The following is a 27,753-nucleotide window of genomic DNA, read 5'->3' as shown; positions in this document are numbered from 1 at the left end:
GTCTGGCTAGAGAAAAGAAGGACCAGGGGAGACACGAGAGCAGGGTTGCAAGATTTGAGGGGCTGCCCCAAAGAAGGGGGGGGGTCAGCCTGTTCTCCAAAGCCCCTGAAGGAAGCACAAGAAGCAACAGAAGGAAACTAACCAAGGGGAGAAGCAACCTGGGATGAAGGAGAAACTTCCTAACAGGGAGGAGGACAATTAACCAGTGGAACAGCTGGCCACCAGAAGTGGTGAGAGATTCCTCACCGGAGGTCTTTAAAGAAGAGACTTTGCTAGTCCTCAGATTATGACCGTAACAGACCCTGGGGTTTGTCGTCTCTCAGGACAGTCGTAAGTCAAGGCACCCACATGACCGACCCAATTTTACAACATTTTTTGTAAAGCAACTGTGGCAGCTGTAAAGTGAAAATTATAGTCATTAAGCGAGTCCATTGTCCACAGTGGAGCGCCCAGAATCGCTTAGAAACAAGACAGGTGGCAAATAAATGTCATAAATAAGTAAATATTTAGCCTGAGAGGGTGGATAAATTAAAGCCACTTGCCCAAGTGCCCAAAATGTGGTTACAGGAAGAGGGGGGGGGGGTGGCCCTTCGTCAGAACTTTGAATCCCAGTCCTAAGTACGTTTGGGGGGGGGGGTGTCGTCAGAACCCGTAACAGTCACTAAGCAATTGATCGTATGTCGAGGACCGCCCGTAAAGAGATGCTGCTACTCCTCTCCTTTCCCCTCCTCAATTGCAGCCCCTCCCCATTTCAAGAAGGACCCAAGGAATCCAGGTCCACTCATCACATCCCAAAATAATCTCGTTTAATGCCCCCAATCCCAGATAAAGGGCAAATGGAAAAATCTTTAAAAACATAGAAAAAGTCCCCGAAGTTTAAACTAAGTCCCCACTGCCACCCATAAAAAAGGGTCTGAGGCCCACCTTCGTGCCCAGAAGAGGTGACTGGCGTTTCTTAGGGTGCAGGAAGACCCCTCCCCAGGGTCCCCCAGGGATGGAGGGTGAGCCCAGGGCTGCTCCCTCCTTGCTTGGGAAGGACCTTGGAGTTCTTAAGTCCCAGCACTGCTTCGCCCTGCAACTCTGCAGAAGGAGACCCTCTCGCACCATGTGACTGGATGCCACTGGGACCCCCGCCCACCGGGCGTGCCAGCTCCCAGCAAACAGCAGGGCTCCTGCAGGGAACACAAAGTCACTTCCGAACACGGGTGCAGCCTCCTAACTCCGCTCAGCGTCCAGCGCAGGAGCTGGGAATGAGCGATTCCGGAATCCGGGATTCTGGATTGTGCGAAGGAGGGATTGTGTGAGCCCCCCCCCCCGAAGAGCTCCAAGCCCAGAGATTCTGCTTGGGGGGAAGAGGCCCTCCGGGGCCCCTCCGCTCAAGGGCCACTTCAGATATCAGCAGGCCGCAGCTGCCGCTCCCCCTCCCCCAGGAAGATCCGGAGAGCTCGGTGGAGGAGAAAGACCCCCAGGTCCCTCCGGCGTTTCATCGGCCAGCCGGCCACCAGGCCGTAGTAGTTCCCCTTCTTCTGATTGGTCAGCATCTTCAGGCCTGGGGAGGGGGAGGCAGGAGAGAGAGAAAGGGCTTAGCAATCACATCTCCACCCTCAAGGAGCCTCCAATGCCCACCCTCCCTACACGGGGGGGGGCTGTCCCAAAGGCCAACGATTGCGGCAGGAGGGTCTTTGGGCAAAGCCCCCCCCTCCCCGGTGAGGGTCTCAGGAATGGGGGGGCAGGGCTGGGAAGGGCTGGAGGGGAGGGGGGCAGATGTATAAAGAAAATGGATGAAAGTCACTCCTGCCTTGGGCGGGGGCTGGGATGAGAACAGGGGTCTCCAAACTGAGCACCTCGACAATGGGAGGGGGACTTCAACTCCCAGGATCTGGGAGTTGAAGTCCACCAGTCGTGAAGGGGCCAGGGTTGCGTGCCCGGCTGAGGGATTCTGGGAACTGAAGTCCATGGGGTTCAGACATACCCCGCCTGGGTGGGCGAGGAGGAAAGGAACCTGTGCCCCCCCCCCTTCCCGAGCCCTTACCGATGGCGTCCACCATGCAGGCCTCGCGGGTGTAAGCCTCCACAGGAACCACGTTCTGGAAGCAGTGCATGGAGACGACCCCCTGGCCCCCGGCCCAGATCTCCAGGATGTGCTGGACTTTGGAGGAGACCTGCAGGGCAGAGGGGCACCCCGGGTGAAAGGGGAGGGGCCGCTAAGATGGACAGACCACCTCTTTGGGGACAAATCCAGGCTGCTATGGGGAGGCGCATGGGCCCCGGCGGCCACCACCCCTTCCCCAAATTGCAGCCTCCCATTCCCATGAGTTCTGGGGGGGGGGACGTAGGAATTCTGGGGTTTGCAATCTAACCCCCACTTGGGGAGGGGGCAGGAGAGCTGCTTCCAAGCCGAAGGTCGGGCAGTCAAAGGTTTCTGCCACACCAAGCAGCCAAAGAGCAATCTCCAGGGATCAAAGCTAGACTCCCCCTGAATTTGGAAGCTCCACACTTAGTGGAGGAGGAGGAGGAGGAGGCTGATGAAAACCCTCCTCAGAAGGTCCCAGAGCTGTTAAGCCCACCCACCCACCCACCTTCGTTGCCGGCTTCCCCTGGCCCTCCCGGTAGTGGTTCAAGGCTTCGTAGAGGTGGCAGTAGGGCCGGCCACGTGTCCCCTTGCCCACGTAGAAGATGGCACGGACGAACGTCCGGAAGGCCTCGGCCGGGTTGAGCAGCTGGCAGCGGGCAGGCAGGTTCTGGGTCACCCTGCGGAAGAGCAAGAGCCATGAGACCATCAGCCACAGCGGGGGTCTCCTTGCAGCCCCAGCCCAGGCAGCCATGTTTCCCCCCCAGCCCCCTCCTGCCTCCGAGGGTCTCCTACCTGGGGTCCAGCAGCAGGTAGTTGAAGCTGGACTTCAGCAGCCCCTCCCGCCACCTCCTGCTCTTGTCCGGCTGGTCAAACTCTGCGGCCAGAGCCATCTCATCGGCTTTGGAGGGGGGGATCCGGTAGGTGTGCAGGGCAGAGGCCAGCTCCTGGCTGTAGGCTGAGCACAAGAGGGGGTTAAGTCACCGGTTTGAAAAACTTTCCTTGGATCAATCAGGGACTTTGTGATGTCCCTGAGATCAGCAAGACGTATGCTTCCTGTTCACTGTGTCTGCGGGACGGTTTAGGTCCGTTTGGACCACCCAGTGGCAAAAGTATTGACTGCGATCTCAGAGCATTGAGATCACACATCGTGTCGTTGCGACTTCGGCTCCTCCCATCAGCTGGTGAGGAATTTTTACTGTTTTAAAAGTTATTGCCTATAAAAAACCCTTAAAATAAATTTAAATTGGAGAACAGAAGAAATAAGCGGCAAATTAAATTTGGAATGGTTTTGGACAGTGGGTTATCTTTTTTTTAAATGCTATCTTCATGAATGGAATTTATGCAAGCCTTTTAACACGAATGGATTAAGTTCCTTCTATTTTTTTTTCTTTTATTATTCTTTATAACCTATGGACTAAAATTCTCCTCTTTCATTACTTTGGGTGTTTTTCTAACTCATTTAAGAATTGGACTTTTTTTAAACTTGAAATACAAAAAAGATACAAAAAGAAAGAAAGAAAATTGCAACATTGCAACAATAACACTGCTACTCGGAGGCTGGAGGTTTGTGTATTGGAAATGAAACGCTTTTATTTATCTTTTTCACTGATTATCCTGGCTTGGCACTTCAAGGTCTCACTGCTTGTTTGTAGAGAGTGATAAGAAGAAAAGCATACAGCTGTCCCTTTGGAGTATATTTTTAACCAGAGAAAGGTGAAAATGAAATGTTATTGTGAATCAATGCTTAATCTTTGTTAAAACCTTCTAAGCTAGAGCAGCAGTGTTTGTTAGCTGGAGATAATGGCACAATTTCAACAGCAGAAAGAAGTTTTAAGTCTGCAAAAGATATTCTCAGAAATACAGGAATTATCAAATACACGTGAGAGGATAGAGAAGTTGGAAGACTTAGTGCATCTAACAGAAGATGAAGAAGTTGAAGATTCTAATCAAATGGAAAAAGTGGCGGTTAAAATCCAAAAAATCAAAGAGGAAAATGAATATAAAGAAATTAAAATTGCTGATATTTATGTTGATTGGTTTGTTTCTGAAAATGGAAAGAGTGGAATACTGAAAGAGGAATTAAATGGAGGGAAATCTACCCCAGATGGCAAGATATAGAAGAAAAAACAAAAGAATTTATGGATTTAAAGAGAGAAATTTTATTAGCAATAGCTTTGATAACACTACCGACAATCAAAGATAAACTGATTAAAGAAACAGAAGAAGGGCATCAAAATTACATGAGAGATTTTATAAGCAAAGAGTTGCTAAGAGGAGTCCATACAAAGTTGATTAAGGAGATGATTAGAGGACCGACACCACAAATGCCAGAAGATATGAGACTGTTTTGCTACTGGAAAGATACAGGTTGATAGATGGAAGAGTATAATTTAAAACTAGCTAAACTTAGTGAAATTTAGTGACAATATAGTTAATAAATAATTGATAATGATAATAATGTATACAATGTGTAGTGTCATGATAACAAATAATGGGATATGAATATTGAATGGTACCCATGAAAGGAAGATTAGAAACCCTTTTGGATTAGATATGAAGGTTAATAAAAAAAGGATTGTTAGATTCAGTTAAGTCTTGATTATTAGGGGGAAAATGATATGCAGGATATAGTCAGGAGGGATAATGATAATAACGTATATATATGTATGGGTACAACATAAGGAAACTGGATGTAAATTGTAAACAGTGATTTGGAAAGAAGGATTAGAAAACTTTGTTATTAAATATTATGGATGCTAGAATAGGACATAAGGATTCAGTGTCATTGGAGGATTTTAGAAATAGTAAATGAAATGCCAGTATGTGGTTAAGTATTAAATCTTGGTATATTTTATGATGAAGGACATTTAAACAATTATAGTCAAATGAAAATGGAGGTATGATGACAGTAACATGTATAAATATCTGAGTTAAAATACTTGAGTTAATATGAATTATGTTTGTTGACTGTGGAAGAGATGCACGAAAGCCTTTTTGTAACCAACTGATACACTTTCTACAGTATGCAAAGGAGGATGTTGTGTTTGTTTTGGGGGAAAAACCTTTTATATATATATAAAAAAGAGGGGAGTCAGTCCAGGACTCCAAGAAGGAGCTGGGTCCTCCGGGAGGGGGGGGCGCTCTGGCGGGTCAAATCCCCCCACCCATATCTTGTTCAGGACTTCTCTTGAGCTCCTCCAAGAAGAGGGCCAATCTGGAACCCCCCCTCCTGCTCCCTTAATGCCACGACCTCACCTCTTGCACCCGGGACCCCGGCCCAAACCCCTCCCCTTCCCTCCGTGAGCTCATCTTTCCCCACCGCAATTTACATTCCAAGCTCCCTCCTTCCCCCCTCCCTCCTCATCCTCCCAGGAGGGTCTCCTTCCCCCAAAGGCACCCACCTGCAGAGCCCCTCCGGGCGGGGGTCTCGGGGTCCCTGCTCAGCCTCTCCAAGAGCCGCACGTACAGCCTCCGGGTGAGGGGAGTCACCGGCCCCGGGTCAGCCCCCAACTCCCGCAGCTTGCGTGCCAGAGCTTGGTCGGTCAGGTTCTCCGGGTTCAAGGGGCTGCCTTCCCTGCTAACCTGCCTGCCCCGCTGCCCTTCCTGACCGGCCTGCCAGTCGTGGAGGAGGGTGTCTTCGGAACTGCTGGGCCCGGAGTCGTCCGTGGTGGGCAGGTGCCGCTCGATGAGGGTCTGGCCCTCTTCCTCGTCCACATAAAGGTGCTCCACGGCCTCCATGGCGCTCAGGTTCGCAGGGCGGCCCCCCGGCGACAGCGGCACCTCCTGGCGAATGGGGCTCAGCCTCCCTGGGGGGCAAGTGGCAGAGGGGCCCTTCCCAGACAGCCGGCTGAAACGGACCCCGGAGGCCTTCTCCCCTCGCTTGGCCGGAGAGCCCTGGACACCCAGGGGCCCAACCTCGGGGTAGCCCTGAGCAGCGTCTCCCGCAGAGGCCCCCCCCGCCCCCGACTCTGCCCTCCCGCAGGGGCCTTCGCCTCGGCCCACCTCCCCCCTTGGACTGGCAAGGGAGCCGCCCCAAGAGCTGGGTCCCGGGTACGAGGACGGCTTCCCGCAGCTGGGAACTGCCGAGGGGGCCCTCCCCTCCCCCGCCTCCTCTGCCTCTCTGGCCGGGGGAGGCGAGCGACTCAGCGCGACAGCCCCTCGGGGCGAAGCCGGTCTGGGACCCCTCCTGACTCTTCTGGGGCGCCTCGGCATCTCCAGGGGCTCCTCAAAGAGAGAGGAAGCGCTGAGGCTCTGCTGAGGGAGGGTCCCCATGGGGGGGCTTTGGGGCCAGGGGGCCGCAGAGCAGCATTTTCGATTCGAGGGGAGGAGTGGGGAGTGGGCGACCCTGGTGGCCAGCATCATCGCCCGCAGCTGGGCATCCAGAGTGCTGGGGGGCTCTTCTCCAATGCTGGCAGAGGGCCACGGGGCCACCTCTGTGTTGCCCACAGTGCTGCTGGGCCCTTGTGGACCGAAACGATTCCTCTCTTCCGACGGCCAATGGACGGGGACGGTGTCTTGAGTGGACGAGCTCAGTTGCCCCCCTCCTGCCGAGAGCACCGATCTTGGCAGCTGCCCTCCCATGCCCTCTGCCCTCCCTTCCCTTGCTCCGGAGGGAGGCGGCCCCTGGCGTTCCACAGGCAGCCCCCGAGTCTCAGCGGGCCCCTCGGTTGCCAGTGCAGACCCTTCCCAAGGAGCCCCTTTCTCTGGGGTTTCTGTCATTTCCCTCCGCTGTGGAGCCTCCCACCTCTTCTTACTGTGTGGCAGAGACAAATCGTGACTCCCGGGAAAGATCCGGGCAGCCCCTCTGGTGGGGGAAGTCCTCTGGCCAGAGAGACCCTTCCCCCTGCAGGCGGGAGGCTCACCACATGAAACTCCCTTGCTGGTGTTGCAGCCGCCCGCGAGGCCACTAGGGGCAGCCTTCCCCTCTTCCCACTCATGAAAGCAGCCGTATCCTGGGCCTTCCACAGCACTGGAGTAACATTCACTCGTGCATGAAAGGTAGAGCTCCATGCTGGCCGCGGAGCACCTGCCCGGAGACCTTCCTCTCGCTGAGCATCCGTCCAGAGTCCCGCTGACCTCCAGGACAGAGGCCGGCTCAACCATCGTTCCCAAGTCCGACACGGCTGTGGACTCAGCCAGGTGACCAAGGCAGGTGACGTCCAGCCCCTCCTGGCCTGGGAGCCTCACCGAGAGGCCGGGATCCAGGGAGCCACTCCCCTGAGGAAGCCCACAGGCGTTGGCATCCGGTGGGGGACGGAGTCGGGCTGCTTCTGGGGCAGACCGGAGGCTGGCAGAGGGCAGGGCCTTTGGTGGGGATTCTGCGGCATACGCGGTGTCCGATCCGAACGAGAGAGCCTCGGAGCCCACGAAAGGGAAGGGACCCCCCAGAGCCGTGTCTGGGCCCGGGGCTGAGCTGTACCTTCCCTCTGCAGAAGCCCCGAAGTCCCAAGACTGCTTCACGCCAGCGTCCGGCAGAGCCCGCCCCACCTCACCACCCCAGCGGGTCAGTACGTCGGCACGACTCGAGGCTAGCTTCCTGGGGGGCAGGAAGGCCTTGGGGGAGACCGCCAGCCGGACGCTGAAGTCTGACAGTTCCAAAATTGTGTCGCCCCGCCAGGAGCCCTCGGTGAGGAAGGAGGAGGCCGACCGGTCCTGGGTGCAAGTCCCGGGGCCACCGTTTGGAGCAGCTTCCCCAGGCTGAGGGAAGGTCCCAAGTGGAAGGTCCCCGTGCAGACGAGCCTCCTTCAGGGAGGACAGTAGCAGTCTATCAGATGGATAAGGGAGAGAGTCGCCCGGCCCAGTTTGCCCAGCATCTTCCATTATGGTGGACAGGAAGCTCTCCGCTCTCCGCTGAGCTGCATAAAAGATTGGGGGGGGGGGGATATTTGAAGCCTTTTGTTAAGATTATGTGTGGCAATCCCAAAAGTGTTTTTTCAAGAGGCAACGGGACTTTCTTTGTTTTCCCTTGAAGACGTTTTGCTTCTCCTCCAAGAAGCTTCTTCAGTTCTGGCCAAACAGTGGAGGGTGGGAGGATTTATATTCCTCTGGTCGTCAGCTCTCTCTCTGAGAGTCCCAGAGGCCACTTGGGGGTTTACCTGTGCCCTCAGGGTCACCTGAATAGTGCAAATGGTGACTGCAAGGAATATAAATCCCTCCATCCTCCACCATTCCCTCAGAACGGAGGAAGCTCCTTGGATGAAGAGCGAAACCTCTTCAAGAAAAAACTAAGAAAGTCCAGGTGCCTCTTGAAAAAAACGCCTTTGGGACAACACCTTTGGATGACTGACAGTCTTTTCTCTTTTGACGAGTTTTATTATTTGTTAGTTACAGAGATAAACATCCCATCTTTCCTTATGCCGTGTGCCGTCTGGGTGCAAACATCTCTTGCAACATCGTTCCTCATTTGCCTCATAATCTTTCGCATTATTTCCCTAAGTTTAGTATTAGAGGATGTTGAGCATTTAAACATTCTAAAACTCTCCATTTTTCTTCTTAATATCTTCTAGCAACATCATATTAACATTAAACATTATTCTCCTCATGCACATACTGACAGTTTTCATCTTATTTATATCCCTATCTAAGTGCATCATCTACTTAGTTTTTAGCTTCCTTCATTTCCAAAGTCCTTTTTCTCTCTCCAACCATTGGTAAAATACTTTCCCAAATCATATAATATTCCGTCTGCTCTTTCTCCTTAATTGCTAATGTTAATCTCTTCATTTCTGCACATTCTCATATTTTCCTTATCCGCTTCTCATCCATAGGGATCTCTACACTTTCCCAATGTTGTGCAAATACAATTCTAGCTGCGGTTAATACATGACTGATTAAGTATACATTCTCTTTATTATAAGTTTCAGGTAGAATGGATGACTGACAGTCTTCATAGATACGACGATGGGCAGACACTTACGGAAGCCGCTGTTCCACTCTCCGTCCTGCAGGATGTTGACACAGGTTTCGTTCCCATGTTCCACAGCCAGGTCGAAGGCCGTGTTCCCATCCTGAGGTACAAAGGGAAGACAGAATCAGCCAGTGGGGGGCTGCTGCCTGAGACCTCCCTGCCGGGGGCTTCCTTCCAGCCCACCCCCAAACTCCCCAGATCTGGGTAAAATCTAGGGAAGGGGTCAGGTCCACCAGCATGGCAGCCCAAGACCCCCTGGTGCCAAGGTCAGCCCTGGAAGGGACTCTCTGTAGGGCAGAGGAGCCCCCAAAGCCCCCTCCTCAGGAGAAATGGGTCTCCTGTTCAATCTGTCTGCTGTGGGGCAGAAAGCAGGAACTGGGGACCGAGTTCTAGGGAAGGGATTTACGCTCAGAATTTCAGATGGACGCTGGGTGGAAACGGCAAGACTTATCTACCGCTTCACAGCCCGCCCTAAGCGGTTTACAGAGTCACCCCCCCCCCCCAGCCCAACCATCTGGGTCTGCAATGCCCTTTCGCTCCATTTAAAGCAGAGGTGTCCAAACTTGGGAACTTTAAGACTTGTGGATTTCAACTCCCGGAATTCCCCAGCCAGCATAGTCCCTGTCAGGGGAAAAAAACGCCCTGGAGAAATCTGAGATCAATGGACCGAGGCTGATTCCCTTCCGCATATCTTTTGAGATATTAAGAAAAGAAATAAGTCTTTAACAAGTATATTCTAATTAATAAACAAACTTTAATACGAAAATAATAAAAGTAAATGAAACAGAAATAACTAATGGTTACATTTTGATAATAAAAAGCTCCGTCTGCCAAGTTGGCAGCCGAACAAAGAAGAAAGGAATTCTGGAATGTGTGACGCATGCGCAATAAATCACTTTCAGATAAGAACTTTTATGACCTGCGCAATAAAGCTTTCTTAGTTTAACTCTTGAATGTCAGTTCATGCCTAGCAAACTTTTTAACATCGTGACAGTCCCAACGTGGGAACTTTTAAGCATGGCTGGCTGGGGAATTCTGGGAGTTGAAGTCCACAAGTCTTAAAGTTCCCAAGTTTGGACACCCCTGATTTAAAGGAATGGAGTGGGGGATTGTGGTTTATGTTTAATTTTTTTCAATTCCAAAGAGGATTTGCAGCATAAAATACGACACAGGCGGGAGGCTTAAATCACAAAACCTAAAAAATAAAAAATAAAACTTGATCCAGATCTTAAAGTGGAAAGAAGAGATTTCCCCCCCCCCCCACCTGAGGGAGAAGAACCAGACAAAAACAGAAACGATTTAAATGCTTTGGGGGGGAGGGATTTTCCCCCCACCATCCCCTGTGGGGCAGAGACCAAGCCAAGAGAGGGAAAGCCAGTGGCCAGTGGGCGACCTCAGACCCTTAACCCCGTTGTGGGTCGCAGGGCTTGTGGGGCAGCGGAGTCCACAATCTCCCCCCAGAGGAGTCCTAAACGGAGGCCGAGGAAGCCCCCCACCCCCCTCCCCCTCCCTGAGGAGAGAAGCCTTTGGGCCCACCTGGTCTTGGAGGTGGGGGTCGCCCCCCTCGATCAGCAGGAGCCTCAAGCAGGTGGAGCATCCCCAGGAGGCAGCCACGTGGAGGGGGGTGAGGCCTTCCCCAGATCTGGGACAAGAGAGGACATGGGCACAACCTTCCTCCTTTCCCCCTTCCCCTCCCTCTTCCATCCCCTTCCCCCTTTCTTTCTTTCTTCCTTTCTTTCTTCCTTTCTTCCCTTCCCTCTTTTCCCTCCCTTCCCCTCCTCTCTTCTGTCTTCCAAGGTTTTGGAGCCCAACGCTTCTCCTGGGAAAGGAGCAGGGCCTCCCTCCCTCTTTCCCCCCTCCTTCCTTCTTTCCCCTCTCCACCCCTCCTTCTGCCTTAATTCCTCCCTCCCCCTGCTTCCTTTCCTTCCTTCCTTCCTTCCTCTCTCCCTCCCTTTCCCCCTCCTTCCTTCTCCCCATCCCTCCTTCTGCCTTAACTCCTCCCTCCCCCGCTTCCTTTCCTTGCTTCCTCTCTCCCTCCCTTTCCCCCTCCTTCCTTCCTCTTTTCCTCCTCCCTCCCTTCCACTTTCCCTCCCCCTTCCTCTCCCCCCTGTTTTTTTCCTTTCTTCCTCTCTCCCTCCCTTTCCCCCTCCTTTCTTCTTTCCTCTCCATCCCTCCTTCTGCCTTTCTTCCTCCCTCACCCTGATTTATTTCCTTCCTCCCTCCCTCCCTCCCTTTTCCCCTTCCTTCCTCTTTTCCTTGCTCCCTTCCTCTTTCCTTCCCCCCTTCCTCTTCCCCCTCTGCTTTCTTTCCTCCCTCCCTCCTTTTTTCCTCTTCCTTCTTCTCTTCCCCTTCACCCCTCCCTCCCTTCCTCTGCCTTCCTTCCTCCTCTCTTCCCCTCTTCCCTCCCTCCCTCCCTGCCTTTCCCCCCTTCTATTTCTATTCCTTTCCTTTCTTCCTTTCTGCTGGTGGGTTCAGCTGCCAGAAGCCCCCAGACCCATCCTGCCTTTGCTCAACTCAAATCCCTCTCAGGCCGGGGGGGGGGTTTGCTCTCCCCACCGTCACTCTGCCCCCCACCCATGTGTTCGCCGGGAGGGAAGGGGGTCCCTGTGCCTACCTGACGTTGGGGTCTCCCCCGTGCTGGAGGAGGAAGCGGAGGCCACGTATCCCATCCTCCTGCTCCAGGCCGGCAGCCAAGTGCATGGGGGCCACGCCCTCCTCGGGCAGGACCAGGTTGGGGTCAGCTCCCTCCCGGAGCACGGCTGCCACCATCCTGGAGGAAGAGGGAGGGGGGCTTGAAGGAGGGAGGGTCCCGGCAGGTGAGGGGAGCACAGGGCCACCCTCCCCTCCCCTAAGAATTACTTTAGGCTCACTTTAAATGTACACGGCACTAAAATGAAACTTCCTGGCATGCAGCTCTCAAAGGCCCCCTCAGTCAGAAAGGCTGGGGGGGGGGGAACCGGCTGCCCCTTTAGCAGCTGGCTCAGGAATTCTGGGAACGGAAGTCCGTAAGTTGGAACGTTGCCACAGCTGCCATATTGCAGAGGGATCGACTACATGACCTCTAAGGTCCCTTGCAATTCCAGCAAGGAAGGAGAGCTGCAGGATTACAGTTCTGATTACTTTACCCTCCCCCATGCAAGAAGAAAGCTCTCTTTTCAGGGGGGGGGAAGGAGGGAGGGAGAGAAGGAGGGAGGGGGGCTGCTACCTGATGCCGTTTTCCCCTGAACACCCCCCACCCCTTCCAAATTTAGCCCATCCTACTTAGCCTGACCCTCCAGCCCTAGTGTGTCAAACTCACGGCCCACGGGCCGGATGCTGCCCCCCCACCCACCCCTGCCCAGTTAAGCAAAGGGGGGGGGGGAGTCCTGCCGTGTGCAGAGGTGAAATCCAGCAGGTTCTGGAGAATCAGGAGTGGAAATTTTGAGTAGTTGGGAAAACTGGCAAATACCACCTCCGGCTGGCCCCGCCCCCACCTACTCTCTGCCTCCCGAGTCCCAGCTGATGGGGAGGGAATGGGGATTTTGCAGGGTCCTTCCCCTCCTCCGCCCACCAAGCCACGCCCACAGAGCCACGCCCACAGAGCCAGTCGTAGAAAACTGTGGCTCCCACCACTGGCCACGTGACAATGCAAGTTTGACACCCCTGCTCCTAACCGGACCTCCCCCCAACCCTAAGCCCTGGGCAGGGGAAACCAAAGGGACACATTAGGCCAGTGATGGCAGCGAGGGTGCGCGCACACACACGTCAGGCCTGCAACCTGGAGGAGGAGTTGTAAACGGGGAGGGGGGGAGTGTTTGCACGCCAGGAAATAAACTTCCGGTTTCCAGCACATGCCTGCACACCGCCCCCCTACACTCCCGGTTACTGTGGTGCATGCGTGTGCGATGATCAGCTGGCTGGCATGTATGACTATGCCCGATGGCCAGCTGATCGTTCAACCCAGAAGAGGAATAGGCGATGCCACGCGTGCCAGGCAACATGGCTCCATGTGCCATTTTGGACACGCGTGCCATGGGTTCGGCATCACGGGATTAGGCGAAACCTGGCACACACAGAAAAAAAGAGACCGGTGGGAGGGACCTTGGAGTCTGAAAGAGGAGGTAGCCGTGGGCGGCAGCAGCCGAAAAAGCCAATGCGGTGCTGTTGCTCTACGGAGGCATAGAATCAAACTCATGCGCAGTGTTTGTGCTGCTGCGTAAAGCCTCCAGCAAGGTCACCCCTGGAATATGGCACCCAGTTTAGGTCCTCCCCAAAAGATGCTGAGAGGAGGGCAAGGAGGAGGATCAAAGGCCTGGAGGCTAAAACACGGGAAGGACGGTGGCAGGAGTTGGGCTTGGCCAGCCTGGAGAAAAGAAGGACCAGGGGGGGGGGACCACAGGATTGCAGCCTCCCAGTATCTGAGGGGCTGCCCCAAAGAAGAGGGGGGTCAACTTACTAGGGGAGACATGATAGCATTATTCCAATATCTCAGAGGTTGCCACAAAGAAGAGGGAGTCAAGCTATTCTCCAAGGCACCTGAGGGCAGAACAAGAAGCAATGGGTGGAAACTAATCAAGGAGAGAAGCAACTTAGAACTGAGGAGAAACTTCCTGACAGTTAGAACAATTAATCAGTGGAACAGAAGTTGCCTCCAGAAGTTGTGAATGCCCCAACACTGGAAGTCTTTAAGAAGATGTTGGATAGCTATTTGTCTGAAACGGTATAGGGTTTCCTGCCTAGGCAGGGGGTTGGACTAGAAGACCTCCAAGGTCCCTTCCAACTCTGCTATTGTATTGTATTATTCTCCAAAGCACCTGAAGGCAGGACAGGAAACAATGGGTGGAAACTAATCAAGGAAAGGAGAAACTTCCTAACAGGGAGGACAATTAACCAGTGGAACAGCTGGCCACCAGAGGCTGTGGGTGCTCCAACACTGGAGGTTTTCTAGAAGAGGCTGGAGAGCCATTTGTCTGAAGTGGGAGAGGCTCTCCTGCTTGGACCAGGAGGTCTATCAAAGTTGGCTGGAGAATCCCGGGAGTTGTGAAGTCCACAAGTCTTAAAGTGGCCAACTTTGAAGACCTCTGGCCTAGAAGACTTCCAAGGTCCCTCCCACCTCTATTCTGATTGATTGATTGATCGATTGTCCCAGCGATCAACCCGCCTTGCACCCCGCAAGCGTGCTTTTGCACAGCAGGGAGGCCGGCTGGCCAAGGCTCCTTCCTGCAGGTAAACGCAACACCTGGCAGGTGGCGGAAGCGCCCTTGCACCGGGGAATCCTGGGCAAAGCGAGTTTCGGGGCGAGGCGAGGGGCCGCCGGCCCACTCCTGCTGTTCGGAGACCCGCTCTTCCCATTGCAAAAGCCGCAGAAGCCACGCGAGCCGCATCCACGGGCCACTTACGCGTCGTCCTGCCCTCGCAGAGCCCGGCAGAGCCGCGCCGCCAGCTGCGAAGCGCTGTGCTCCATGGCGCCACAAGGGGGCGGCCGCGGGGAAGGGAGGGGAACACCTGTGCCGGGCAGTCGCGGGCACGCATGCGCACTTCTTCCCCAGGGAGCTGAGCGGCGTCTTGCACCGCCTCCCGGAGGCGGCGGAGCGGGGGGGGGGAGATCGGTCTGCTGAGTAGGTCGTGAGGCGGACGAGGCCGATCGCGTCAGGGCGTCCCGGCCCGGCGTAGGGAACCCATCTCGGTCGGTGGTCAGTGGCCATAGAAGTCAACACGGCGCCGCCATATTGTTCCCGTCGTTTGAAGCTTCCCTCGGAGTTTTTCATTGGAAGGCCGCGGTAATACGTCACCGCCCTGATGGGCTGCTAGCCTGTCCAATCGGAAGGGCGCATGCTTACGGTGATTGGCTAGAATCCCAACTCTCCCGCCTCTTTTACCACCCCGTCCTATTTCTTGAATGGGTTCAGACAGGATTGGCTCACTCACGTGATCTGATACCCAATTTCATCTCTGTTTTTCTAAAAATGTGATAAAAAAATAACTGGCCGATTTAGTGACCCCTAATAAAAGAATTCAGGTTCCTTAATAGGTAAGAAGTTTCAGAAGCTCCAGTCGCATTAAACCCAGCAGTTTAAATAATAATCTAATATTACACTGGATTTCCTGGAAAATGAATCAGAAACACACTTAAATGTGTCCCGTTTGCTTTTACATATTTTTGCATTCACTCTTATTGGGACCAGCAATTCTTGTTTTTCAAGCTGCAAACTTTAGTTCCCTGTTTTCCAAACTGTTCAGTTGCTTCACCCTCATTGCAGCCTCTAATATTGCAATCCAGGAATCCCAATATAAACTGCAATTTGCAAAGGCAGCCAAAACCGGTTCCTCGTTCTCGGCCCCTTGAGGATGGGTGGACTTCGGCTCCCAGAATCTATGCCGGCTGGGGAATTTTAGGAGTTGAAGGCTGCCCATCCTCAAGTCACCAAGGTGAGAAACAGGACCTTATAGATGAAGGTTTTAAGAAATGACTTTGTTAGAAACCGTCCTTGATTTACAGCCAGAATTGGACCCAAGACTCCTCTTACTGAAACAGCTCAGTTTGCCACCTTCCTTGCCACGGTTGTTAACTGAGTCACTGCCATTAGGTGAGTCACGTGGTTGTTAAGTGAGTCTGGCTTCCCCACTGACTTGGCTTGTCAGAATGTCACAAAAGGGAATTGCGTGACCCCTGGGGTGCTGGGACCGTCGTAAGTATGAACCCGTCACCGTGTCCGAATTTCGATCATGTGACCACAGGGTCGCGGCAACGGTCATGCGTGAGGAAAATAGTCGTAAGTCTTTTTTCAATGCCACTGTCATTTCAAATGGTCGCTAAGTGAAGAGTTGCAAGACAAAGACGGACTGTAGTGGGCCATTAGGCACAGCCTGAGAGGACGTAACTCCCATCCTTTTCCAGGAGGCCAGCAGAGCCGGGCAGCCGAAGAGTTTCTTCCCCTCCTGTGGGTGAGGGGCCTTCCTTGCAGGGGCCGACTCGGCTGCCTTGAAGTGCACCTTCCACCCTCAGGACTCTCCCCCCATCGAGGGAAGAAGCCGCCCGACAGCACCAGCTGGCAAGGGAAGGCAAGGGGACTCGTGAGCATGCGCAGACGGCCGTTTGCAGGAGGCTCAGGCAGCCCTCCCTAGCAAAGCACATTCCATTCGCGCAGCCTGGGGAATTTATGCCTTGTCTGGGGGAGCATCTGCCTTAAGTCCCTGAGAGTTGGGGGCTCTTAGAAATTCAAAAGAAATGAACATTCCAGCTGTGAGTTTCCCATTCGGTTTATATGTATAACACTGTTCTGCTTCCTGTAACCTTGTTTCTCTCTGTCATGTAATACATGTTGGTATATAAATAATTTTGTATGCATGCATTTATTTATCTTGTCATGTTTATTTCATGTGAAATAGGGGGGGGGGGGTGACCCTTTAAGAAGAGCTGTATGCAACAAAAATTTTAATGTATGCCAATTAATGTTCATTCAATGTGACAATAAAGTTATTTTAGTCTAAGGTAAAGGTTCCCCTCACATATGTGTGCTAGTCGTTCCTGACTCTAGGGGGCGGTGCTCATCTCAGTTTCAAAGCCAAAGAGCCAGCGTTGTCTGAAGATGTCTCCATGGTCATGTGGCTGGCATGACTCAACGCCGAAGGAGCACGGAACGCCGTTCCCTTCCCACCAAAGGTGGTTCCTCTTTTTCTACTTGCATTTTTTACCTGCTTTCGAACTGCTAGGTTGGCAGAAGCTGGGACGAGTCACGGGAGCTCACTCCATTACGTGGCGCTAGGGATTCGAACGGCCGAACTGCCGACCTTCCTGATTGACAAGCTCAGCATCTTAGCCACTGAGCCACCGTGTCCCTCTATTCTAGTCTAGTCTAGCCTATTCTCTATTGTGATTCTATTCTGTTGCCATCCTCCATTATTTAACAGGCTAGAAGGAACCTTGGAGGTCTGAAGCAGAAGACACTGACTATAATACCATTTCAAACGGTTCTCCAGCCTCTTCTTAAGAGCCTCCACTGATGGGGCACCCACAGATTCAGGAGGCAAGGCGTTCCACTGGTTAATGGATTTCCCTGGAGTCAACATGGGGCAGGAAGGCAAGCAGGGACGACAAAGTCATAATGTTCCTGAGCCTGCTATGAAAACTCAGCTCTCTGCTTGTCCTGGGCAGACGACGAAAGGGGCAAAAAGGAAGTGGGAGCTCAAAGGCTGCATAGTCAGCCCTTGACTTCACGGCCATGTGGGACCAGAATCTCTGTCTTAAGTAGCTGCACTTCTAAGTCAATCTGATTTCCTGAAAATGGTGGTAACTCATTAAGTGAATTACCCTGGTCATTAAGCAAACACTGCAGTCGTAAGTATATATGTGTGTGTGTGTGTGTGTGTGTGTGTGTGTGTATTTGTGTTACAACCCCTGGTATGCCCAAATATGGGAGGGACCATGCAGGCAGAAAACCATATTTTCATTTTTAATGTTGCCTTTTTATATTTGTGTTGTGTTTGTGCTGATAAATAAATAAAGGGAGACTAGTATAGATCTATTTCAAGCTATTTAGCTCTCATCAGCTAGTGTATACACACACACACACACACACACACACACACACACGTTTGCACTTATGACTGCGGTATGATATATATAGACTTATGGCCTTTTTTGCTTGCTTCTAGAAGCGAGCAAAGAAAGCCGCAAGTCTCCACCAGGTGACCACAGGGTGCTGCAACCAGTTGTAAAGGCAAGAAAGTTTCCAAGCATGCAAACTGCACTCCTGGGACTGTGGGGGGAGCAATGGCAGTCAAACAAATGTCCCTAAGTTAGGGAGCTGCTGCAAGGGAGTTGGGGGTGCCCGGGTGAAGCCAGATGCACAGCTGGAAAAGCCAAAGATCAAAAGCCAGAATATTTTTTCCAAACTTTACTGGAGTCCAGCTGTGGAAGATTCGGAATCTTTCCCTTCCAGGGAGAGAGATCTGACTTGCAGGAAAGTAGATCACATTTTTTAATCAACCCACCCTGAACCCCCCCCCCCCCCGGGCTTTTCATTCCCCCGGGAAGCAGCCCCCTCCAGCGCCCCACAGGGGGTCTTCTTTCGTCCTCTTGGGGGGCAGGGGGTCCCAAGCACCCGTGGAAATTCCCCAGAGGGGGTCTCGCAGGGGCCTTCCTCGCAGCCCCCTCACCGGCTGAGGGTTACAGGTGGTCTCCCTGCTTCCTCCCAGCCGACGGGGAGGGTCAGACCACGGCCTCCATCTCGGGCGCCTCTTCCTCCTCCTCCTCCTCCTCCTCCAGCATGCTGTAGGAGGCGTGGGTCTGGAAGGGCCGCTGCAGGGGGTGGGCCAGCAGTTTGGCCATGCAGTTGTGCAGCTCCACGGCTGGGCCACTCAAGGAGACCTCGTACTTGTAGTTGGTGCCCTTGGCATCCAGGTTGCTGAAGGTGGCAAAGGTCTCCTGGGAGGGGGGGGAATACGTGCCCATGAGGAGACCAGGCGGGAGTCAGGAAGGGCTCCTTGGCTGACCTCCAGGGCTGGAAGCTTGGATCCCATTGCTCAAAAGGTCCCCTTCCTTGCTTTACAGTGGGCACCTCTAACCTTGGCCACCTTAACACTTGTGGGGAAGGAAGGGTGGGAGGGAGAGAAAGGGAAGGAAGGGAAATAAATAAGGAGGGAGAAAGAAAAAAAGGAGAGGGAAGGAAGGAAAAGGAAGGTGAATAAATAAAGGAAAGAGAAAGAAAATGAAAGGAAGGAGAATGAACCAATGAAAGAAAAAGAAAAGAAAGATGAAAGAAAGAAGGAAAGCAGAAGAAGGGAGGAATAAAACCCGAAAGGGCAAAGGTCTGCATTCCCCCCTTTAAAGAAAGTGGATCAACCTTTCAATATAATTACCTCTCATAGCTCATGGGGGGAGGGGGATGCTGCCTGGGGAATGCTGGGAGTTGAAGTCCGCCAGTCTTAAAACGGCCAAGGTTGGGGATCCCTGGTCTAAAGTCAGAGACCCCAGGTATGGATTTACCTTCCAGGTGACCTCCTCCTCCTTGTCCTCAATGCCGTTGTGGATGTAGAGCACGTCAAAGAAGAAATAAGGGCACTGGAGCATTTTCTGTGGGGCAGGAGAGGCAATCAGGAGGGGGAGAGACCCTCGGGCCTCCCCCCTTCCTCCCCTCCACCGCCCCCAGTGGGGTTTTTCCTTTCCTTTCCCCTTTAGGTCCCTTCGCACTTGGCTTTCCCAATTCCATGGAACGGTCTTTGCTGGTTGTCCCCTGAGAGGCTGCCCTTCCCTGGGAAAAGGGCTGCAAACAATGGGCACAGCAGGGGGCCTCTCACAGCAGCCCCCATTTCCTCGGGAGGCAGCTGCTCCCAGACTCAACGCCAGGGCCCTTCGGATCAGAGTAAGAGAGCTGGAAGGGATCTTGGAGGTCTTCTAGTCCAGCCCCCTGCTCAAGCAGGAGTCCCTCTCCTATTCCAGATAAGGGGCTGTCCGGTCTCCCCTTAAAAGTCTCCAGGACATCCAAGGAGATTCTTCGTCCTCCAGGTCACGGCTGCCCCAAAGGTGCTTTTTTTCCAGAAGGTAACGGGACTTTCTGGGTTTTTTTTTTCTTTTGAAGACAGTTCACTTCTCATTCAAGAAGCTTCTTTTGCTCTGAGTGGATGGTGGGGAAGGGAAGGATTTGTCCTCCTTGCAGACAGCTGGTCATTTGCATCCTTTGAGAGGGTCGTTGAGGCCTCTTGGACCCCTCAACAGAGTGGGGGGGGATATGACATCATCTACCTCCAGTCTACCACACGGTCCCTTCAGCCGTCCCAAGAAGGCCCTGCCCCCATTTGCCCCACTCAGGGGACCCCGAGGACACCTGGGATAAACCTCCAAGTGGCCTCAAGGACCCTCTCAAAGGATGCAAAGGACCAGCTTTGTCTGCAAGGAATATCAATCCTTCCATTCCCCACCATCCAGTCAGAGCTGAAGAAGCTCCTTGGATGAAAAGCGAAACCTCTTCAAGGAAAAACCAAAAAGTCCCGTGAAAAAGCCCCTTCCCAACTTCTGGAGTCAATTTATTCCACTGACTAACTGTCCTCCCTGTTGGGAAATTTCTCCTCCTTGGTTAGTTTCCGCCCGTTGCTTCTTCTCCTGCTCCCTCTGGGGGCTTTGGAGAGTGGCTTGACCCGCCCCCTTCTTTGGGGCCGCCCCTCCGATACAGGAAGACAGCTACCGTGACCCCATATCAGAGAGGGGGCCGGCTGGCAAGTCTTCCCTGGCAGAATGGCTGCATCCTCCTGCCCTTCCAAGACAAGGCAGTCCCTGGTTTGCAAGAGAGCTGGGAAAGCGCCTTCAGCCACCCAGCCAGGGCTGCAGAGGTCAAGAGTCCCCCCACCCCACCCCCACCCCCTACGGCAGGGTTTCCGGACATCTTCACGTTGCCAAGGCTGAGAAACCACTGCTCTAAGGCACCCTGGGTTTGCTGGCATCCGAGGCCTGTTCTGCACGAGACTCGGGGCACCACCAAAAACCGTGCGTGTGTCCCCTCCCTCCAGGAGGAGGCACCCTTGTGAGATCAAGAAAGCGGGCACCTTCATCTGGTCGGTCACCACCACGGGCGGCTGGCAAGCGGGGCGGCTGTAGACCAAGATGGTCCTGACCACGTAGGGAGGCGGGATGGTCTGGATGTTCTCCACCACCGGGAGCTCCGTCTTCTGCTGTCTGCCGAGAGGAGGAGGGGAGGAGGCGGGGTGGGCGCAACCGGGAAGACCCAGCGCCCCAACCCTCCCGGCCGGCATGGCCACGGGACGAGGACAGCCGTGAGGACCAGCCTGAGGCGAAGGCGCCTGGATTCTGAGGGGCGGCTCCCAGCGTTTCCTCCTCCTGCCTGGGAGTCTTAGAAAGGCAGGTATTTGGGGTCTCGTGCAGGGCTGGAGCTCCAAGGGGAGGGCTGCTATGGACACACACACCCCCCCCCATTTGGAAACACCACCCCCCCAGGGCTGCTGCCCAGGGCCCCGGAAGGGACAACCAAGCCCAGGGGAACGAAGGTGAGAGACTCACATCAGGTTGAAAAGGCCTTCCAGATCTGATCAGCAAAAGTTGAGGTCAATGCCTGGATTTAGAGCAAGGGGTCTCCAACCTTAAGGCTTGTGGAACTCCCAGAATTCCCCAGCCAGCCAAGGTGGGAGACCCTGACTATAGAGACCTTCTCCCCACGCCTCCCCAGTGCCAGGATCCCCCGCTAGGACCACCCCCAGCGGACAGTCCTCGACCTACGACTATAGCTTCCGTTGCTAAGCCAGGCAGTTAAGGGAGAGTTTAGCCCCATTTATACGACCTTTCCTGCCCGGTGTTGAGTTAGTAGCAGCTCTTGCTTGTCTGGAGGTCACAAAAAGAGGATTGCATGACACCCCCCCACCCCCGCCTGAGACACTGTAAGGGTCGTAAGTGCAAATCGGTTGCAAAGCATCTGAACTTTGACTATGGGATGCAGCAACGGTCGTAAGTGTGGAAAAAGGGCATTTTTCAGTGCCATTGTAAGTTCAAATGGTCACTAAAAGAAGGGTTGGAAATCGAGGCACTAACTCTACAATCCCAGCAAGGGAAGGGGGGGGACTGTCTGGAGCCCCTCCTTTCTCCACCCTTGCAGGGGGCTGGACTAGAAGACCTCCAAAGTCCCTTCTGGCTCTACTCCGATTCAAGCTTTGCCCTTCAGAGAACTGGCTTTAAGTTCATTTTCCAGCTGCAAAGAACTTCCCAGGCTCCTGCTGGGCCAGATCCGAGTTCTGCCCACAAGGGACCCCCTGCCAGGCAGGACGTGGGAGCCCCAGGCCAGGCGGATTGGACCCAGAGCCCACCCGGCTTTTCTCCTCGTCTCTTCCTCCAAATGGGATCAGGACATTTCCCTTCATCCCTACTAGCAGAGGTTAAAGCCCCCCTTCTCCTGCTGCCAGTGGATGCCCCCCCCCCCCCCCGCTTTGGAAAGGATACTGAAGGACTTGCAGAGGGTGGTTTTCAGGTCGTACAAGCAGCTGCAGACTTCCCGCGGCTCAGAGGTGAAGCCGGAAAGCTGTGGAGAGGAAGAGGAAGAGGGGGGGGTGGGGGAGGATCGCAGGCATCCTTCACCTCACTATAGTGAAGGAGCCTGGAATTACGCTCACACGTCACGTCGGCCGCTAAGGAAGTCACCCCATGACTGCACTCCACTTTGTGACCTGTTTTACAGTGGTTGTTAAATGAATAACCACCGTCACGTAGTTTAATGAATCCAGAGTTTGTCATGCCTGCTTCTTGCCTGAAAACAGAATGCCAATAAAATGCCATCACGTGACGGTTGGGGGAGGGCCCGTTGGGTCGTCATATCCCCGAGGAGTTGTGTCGTAACTCCTGACCAAAGCCCCCTTGGAGCTTCGGTGTTGCTACCCTGGAGCTGAGGGGCAGGGAGGGGGGGGGGGGGGATTGGAGATAGCTGGGATTTTGTAGTCAAAACAAAGCACTTTCCCTTGGGAACCAAGGGCGTTTTAACACCTGGGCAGAGGAAGGCGCAGTGATGTCCCCAGGCAACCAGGCAAGAGCTGCAATTGGACCAGGGGACTGATTGCTTTGCAAAAGTGACAGAACGTTTTCTTTCAGTTGGGAGAAAATCGCGGGAATCGTTTTCACCAGATCTGTGCCAACACAATATATCCCATAAAGCTATTCTCTTGAGGAATCGACCTGCCTCGGAGTTTTATCTGCTGTGGGTCTATTAGTTGGCACCCTGACAGTGTGTGTGTGTGTGTGTATGGGGGGGAAGGGAGGGAGACCCCCCCCTCAAGCACACCCACCCAAGTGACGTCATTGTTCACCACCACCAGCGCAAACTCGTGGCTCTTGTCAATCTTGTGCTTGGTGCGGACAAACATCTCAATCATCTTCTGGCAGATGTTGAGCGCGTTGGTCTTCATCCTGCCAGGGGGAGGAGGAGGAGGAGGAGAGGAAGAGGAGGCCCCGTGAGGCACCGCGGGGGAAACACAGGTCGAGGCCCTGCAGGGATGCCCCGGGCTTCTTCCCCCTCCAGAGACCTAAGAAAGCAGCCGGTTCCAGAGGAGACAAGGCCCACCTCACGAGGAGAGCCCCAAATTCCTTTCCGCTCAGCCAAGAGGACTAGAATCTTGACTGCAGGCCTTTGCAGCATCCCCAGGAAGAGGCTGAGACGCCCCCTTCGGCCTGAAGGCGGGACTGCCACAGTGAGAACCAAAAGGCAATCCTGGTTTCTCCTCCATCACCGGCACTCCGTCTCCCCCAAGGAGGATCTGCTGGGCCCCGGGAAGCCCCCCCCCCAAAAAAAGATCCCTCTGGCCAAGGGAGGGATCCCCACTCACCCGTTGAAGGACTCCAGCCTCGGGTGGGACATTTCCTCCGAGAGATCCAAGCAGATGATCTGGGAGAGAGAAGGAAGGAAGGAAATGGAAGATGGGTGCCGTTCCTGCCTCTCCCTCTCCTGTCGATTTATTCGGGTCTTTTAAATGTTCTTTTTTTCCTCCCTTTTCCTTCTTTTTCTCCTCTTTCCTTTTATTCAGGTGGGGCTAAATGGCATGCGGTGTGCCAGAGGAAACGGGTGGATTCCTACCTGTCTTTCCATCTCATTGTAGATAATCCCCAACTTATTTGAAGTTACAAACGACTTATAACTTTTGACCGTTAGCGCATCGCCCAGGGATAACATTCAGGCGCTTGGCAACTGGAAGGATATTTACAGGATCCCGGGGATCATGGGATCCCCCTCTGTGAGCTTCCCAGCTGGCTTCTGACAAAGAAAGCCAAAGCCAGATTCGCTTAAGGACCAGGAACAACAGCGACCGTTTGCTTAAAGATGGAGGCAAGGAAGTTTGTAAAATTGGCCATGTCTCACTTAACAACCCTTATGCTCAGCAAAGCAAGTTCTGGTCCAACCTAGGGTCATAAGTTGAGGACTACCTGCCTATTTTTCATGGGTGTGTGTGTGTGTGTGTAATAGGATGCAAAGGACCGAAAGAGAGAACCCAACAGCCATCGCTCCCATCCCAAGCCTCCTTTTAGCTTCACCCCTGCTTGTTTCAAGCCCCCCCACCTTGTTCCAATTCCCCCCCCCCTCTGCTGGGGGACCCAGTTACCCCCCCCCCCCGTTCGCCCACCTCCATTATATTTAACTTCACTCAAGACCCACCCGCTCCCCCCTGCCTTTCCTTGCTCTCTTTGCCCCTTAATTCTTCCAGGGCGTTTATGCTTCGGTCTCCATCGCTCTTTTGCGGCTCTCCAATCAACCAATCAGAATGGAGCTGGAAGGGGCCTTGGAGGTCTTCTAGTCTCATCAACCTTCCTTTCAAGCCGCGTTTCTCACCTCCGGCAACCTCATAAGATGCGTGGCTGGGGGATTCTGGGAGGCTGAAGTCCACCCCCCCCCTCATCCCTTTCAGGCTGCCAAGGCTGGGAAACAATGCTCTGACCACTAGGCATTTTAACCGTCAGGAATATAGGGAGCATTCATTCATCACTTAGCTTGGTGAGGAAGGGTCTGCAAGGAAGCAACCCGGCTCAGAAAGCAGCGAGGACCCCGCACAGAAGAAGCATTTGCTGAAGGGTCTCTTTCCCTGGGGCCCTTTAAAGCAGCCACATCCTTGGGACAAGCTCTTGATTTCAAAGACCTGGACGTCTCTCGACAGTGCCAGCAATTGCAGTGCATGTGCCTGCACACACAAACCCACACACAAACCCCCACACAGAGGGGAAGTGTGCTGCCATGCTGAGAGGAGGCAGCTGCTTTAATGGTCCGAAGGAGGGAAGCACCTTTTGCAAAGCCCCTCCTCCCAATGGAGGAATCTCCTGCCAATCAGAGACCTGGTGAAGGGGAGGCAGGTGCAGAGAAGGGGAAAAACGGGAGGGAGGAGAGAAGTGGGGGGAGGGGGGGTCTGGGGTCTCCACTCACCACTTTCTCTGGGCAGTTCACCCGCGGCGTCCGGACCTGGAACTCGGAGGGAGGGGTTGGGGCCAGCCAGGCCTTGCCGTTGGGGGCCTGGGCGGCAGCACTGGGGGGGACGGTGGTGGTGCTGGCCGCCTCCCCCTCCCCTTCGCTTCGGCTCCCTACGCTGGCCTGCATGCTGAGGGTGCGGTCCTCGGCCCCCTCCGGGTTGGAGCGGGTCCTGGGCCGCTGCTCGGCCGCCATTTTCTCCTCTTCCTCCTCCGTCGTGCTGTTGGTCTCCGAGGTGTCCATCCAAGTCCCACAGTCCGGGGGGGAGTCCAGGATTGCCGGGGGAGTGGTGGGAGTCTGGGCCTCCTGCCTTTGGGGAAGAGGCAAGCAGACAGATCAAACTCCAGAGACTGTGAACAGGCACAATCCCATACAGATGAACGGAGTTGGAAGGGACCTTGTAGGTCATCTAGTCCAACCCCCCCACCCCCCCACCCCCACAAGCAAAAGACCCTACACTGTTTCTTTCCTTCTTCTTATGAAAAGGTTTTTTTTATTTTTCCATAACCACTTTTACATCATTAATCTTACAGTGTGTCATCTGGGTACAAGTTTTGTGTCATCATATTTAACAGTTACATCATTTTAAATCAATTTTTATCTTCCATTTACCTTTACCTTTCAATTGCCTTTTAATTCAACTCCTCCCCTATAATTTAATCTGCGATTCTAGAGGAAGGGGCGATGACAACCTTCGGGGGGGGGGGGGGCTCCTGCAACGTCTCCTCCTTTGGGGGTTTCTGGAAAGACCCCCCTCCTGGCGAAGCGAGACGGGTCCGGCGAACCTTCTGCAAAGGAGAACCCGGGTTCAGTACAAGCCCCCTCCCCTCTTTGCAAGGGGACGCCGCCCTCCCATGGGGACGCCCCTCGCAGCAGCGCCCCTCACTCCTTGGAAGGACCTCCTGCACCCCACCCTACCCCGACAGCCGCCCCCGCCCCGGCCAGCACCCTTTCTTCCCCCCCCCCCCGCGAACGCCGCGCACGCGGGCGCCCGGTTGCAAAGGCAGGGAGCCCCCGCCGCCCCTTCACAGCCTCCCACACCTGGATCTGCAACACCCGGAGATACAGGAGGGGCGGAAGGCGGGGGGGGGGAAGGGAAAACAGCCGCCCTCGCAAGGGCCGCCGGGACTTGTAGTTTCTGGGCGAGCGGCGGCTGGAAGGTCTCTTTCCTTGGAGATCTTCTCCCAGCTCTATTCTACACTATATTTTCCCTATTCTATTTTCCATTCTATTCCTTTTCTTTCTTTTTCCTTGTATCCTTTTTCTTTCCTTTTCTTCCTTCCTTCTCTCCTTCCTTTTCATTTTCCTTTCACCCTTTTTTCTACTTCCTTTTTCTTTCCTTTTTCTTCTTTCCTTTTTCTTCTTCTTCCTTTTCTTTCTTTTTCTTCTCTTTCCTTTTTCTTCTTCTTCCTTTTCTTTCTTTTTCCTTCCTTCCTTCCCACTCTCCCTCCCCTTTCTTTCTCTAAATATTCCTCTTTCCTTTTGTTGCATTCAATTAACCCAACCCTAGGAGCTGCAATGGATAACGCAATAAAGCAGAGGCACTGCTTGGGAGCTCCATCCTGTTACAATTCCACCTACTTTAAACTTGCTGCAGGGATTTCAAGTAATTGCAATGTTTCTCAACTTTGGTGGCTTGAAGCTGTGCTGACTTCTACTCCCAGAATCCCAGAATCCCCCAGCCTGTCAGACCTGGAAGCCATCTCTGACCTTTTGGACTTCAGGCCTGGCACATTTTCTACTGTGGGAAAATGGGAGGGGGGATTATACAGAGTGTGGGTGAGATGTAGCCATAATAACATCCTTTCTCAGAAGGTCAAGGTCAGCTGGCCCTGCAGCTGTGATGGGGTGACTGGGAGGCATCTCCTGTTTTTGATGTTGCCTGATTGGACCATGTGATGGACATGTGGGTGCTGGGCAGGGACCTGGACTTTCATTTGGGTGGGGGAAACCGGGAAGCTTTCAGATTTGGGTTTTCCCAGATGTGCCAATATGACATCTCTAATAAAATGGAACTTTGACGAACTTCAAGCCTCGGAGTCTTCTTTCGTTGGGGGTCTTACTTGGAACCCTGACATTTACCCAAATCTGAAGGCTTCCAGGTTTTCCCCACCCAAAAGAAAGTTGAAGTTTCAGCCATTCCCAGAATCCCCCAGTCATTCCCTCAGCTGCACAGCTTCAGCAGCAAGTCTCAGGGACCCAAATAGCACCCAAAAGTAAATCAGAGTCCGAGGCAAAGTATTCCTCAGAGTTCCAATTTATGAAGAGAGCCATGTTTGCACATCTGGGAAAACCTGAATCTGACAGCTTCCAGGTTTTCCCCACCCAGCTGAAAGTTCATGATCTTGCCCCCACACCCACCAGCCCATCCCATGGTCCAATCCTCCACTGCCACACTGACACTTCCAGTTCTGGTCAGGTGCAGAGGTGCAAAGACGAAGGATGATGACCTTGGCTTTCTAGAAAGAATGTTGTTATGGCTACGTAGCATCTAACGCCATACAACCCCCCCTCCCATTTTCCCACCATAGAAAAAGGCATAGCAGACTAATAGAAAGCCTGGCAATGAGAGCTAGGTTGAGAAAGGCTGCCCTAAGATGTGCCACGAAGCAAAAGGCATTGTTCATGCGTGAGACCCTCCTGTCCCTAGAGGGCACCTAACCCCACCAAGGCCACAGCACAGATTTTACGACCCACAAAGTCTTAATTTTTCAACAAAACCGAGTTATTTTCTGTTCTGGTTTGTGTGGCACAGTTATAAATATGGTGGGTTGTTTGGGCAGGAATCGAGGCGAGGCTCAACCGGGGCCCGGCCCCTTCCTCTCTGGGAGGGCAGGAAATGTGTAGGGAAG

At 53.6% G+C, this 27,753-nt stretch overlaps 2 protein-coding genes across 5 annotated transcripts; both read right to left on the bottom strand.

Annotated features, from left to right (window-relative positions):
- Positions 1 to 221: 221 nt before the first annotated feature.
- Positions 222 to 14,706, bottom strand: ANKLE1 (ankyrin repeat and LEM domain containing 1). 3 transcript variants are annotated; one of them, XM_081937971.1, is made up of 10 exons: positions 14,360 to 14,706; positions 11,596 to 11,751; positions 10,518 to 10,623; positions 8,991 to 9,081; positions 6,937 to 7,929; positions 5,476 to 6,618; positions 2,867 to 3,029; positions 2,580 to 2,751; positions 2,033 to 2,162; positions 222 to 1,549 (listed from the first exon to the last, which is right to left on the bottom strand). In XM_081937971.1, exons 1-10 carry the CDS (start codon positions 14,422 to 14,424, stop codon positions 1,389 to 1,391), a joined length of 3,180 nt encoding a protein of 1,059 aa, XP_081794097.1. In that variant the 5' UTR covers positions 14,425 to 14,706; the 3' UTR covers positions 222 to 1,388. The 3 variants fall into 3 exon arrangements, with proteins under 3 accessions (XP_081794097.1, XP_081794098.1, XP_081794099.1); XM_081937973.1 differs by having other exon boundaries at positions 224 to 1,549; positions 5,476 to 5,880; XM_081937972.1 differs by having other exon boundaries at positions 5,476 to 7,929; positions 14,360 to 14,668.
- Positions 14,707 to 17,834: 3,128 nt separating this feature from the next.
- BABAM1 (BRISC and BRCA1 A complex member 1) lies at positions 17,835 to 26,062 on the bottom strand. 2 transcript variants are annotated; one of them, XM_081934811.1, is made up of 10 exons: positions 25,943 to 26,062; positions 25,514 to 25,689; positions 24,860 to 25,211; positions 23,277 to 23,335; positions 22,740 to 22,860; positions 21,904 to 21,982; positions 20,974 to 20,998; positions 20,502 to 20,631; positions 18,949 to 19,035; positions 17,835 to 18,387 (listed from the first exon to the last, which is right to left on the bottom strand). In XM_081934811.1, exons 3-10 carry the CDS (start codon positions 25,142 to 25,144, stop codon positions 18,172 to 18,174), a joined length of 1,002 nt encoding a protein of 333 aa, XP_081790937.1. In that variant the 5' UTR covers positions 25,145 to 25,211; positions 25,514 to 25,689; positions 25,943 to 26,062; the 3' UTR covers positions 17,835 to 18,171. The 2 variants fall into 2 exon arrangements, with proteins under 2 accessions (XP_081790937.1, XP_081790936.1); XM_081934810.1 differs by having other exon boundaries at positions 25,520 to 25,689.
- Between the last annotated feature and the right edge of the window lie 1,691 nt (positions 26,063 to 27,753).

Source organism: Natrix helvetica, assembly GCF_964273705.1.
Source record: "Natrix helvetica genome assembly, chromosome: 1".
NCBI classification, from domain to species: Eukaryota; Metazoa; Chordata; class Lepidosauria; order Squamata; family Natricidae; genus Natrix; species Natrix helvetica.
This window is presented reverse-complemented; position numbering and strand designations above follow the sequence as displayed.

What these genes read in the sequence shown, in the direction of transcription:
- BABAM1 (XM_081934811.1), bottom strand. Translation starts at nt 25,144, where the DNA reads ATGGACACCTCGGAGACCAACAGCACGACGGAGGAGGAAGAGGAGAAA. An exon ending in TGAACAATGACGTCACTTGG is followed by an intron (nt 21,983 to 22,739) that starts GTGGGTGTGCTT and finishes TCCTCTCCACAG; the next exon opens with CTTTCCGGCTTCACCTCTGA. An exon ending in AGGAGGAGGTCACCTGGAAG is followed by an intron (nt 18,388 to 18,948) that starts GTAAATCCATAC and finishes CCCCCCTCCCAG; the next exon opens with GAGACCTTTGCCACCTTCAG.
- ANKLE1 (XM_081937972.1), bottom strand. Translation starts at nt 14,424, where the DNA reads ATGGAGCACAGCGCTTCGCAGCTGGCGGCGCGGCTCTGCCGGGCTCTG. An exon ending in AGGGGAAGCCGGCAACGAAG is followed by an intron (nt 2,163 to 2,579) that starts GTGGGTGGGTGG and finishes TCTGCCCTGCAG; the next exon opens with GTCTCCTCCAAAGTCCAGCA. An exon ending in CTGCATGGTGGACGCCATCG is followed by an intron (nt 1,550 to 2,032) that starts GTAAGGGCTCGG and finishes CCCCCTCCCCAG; the next exon opens with GCCTGAAGATGCTGACCAAT.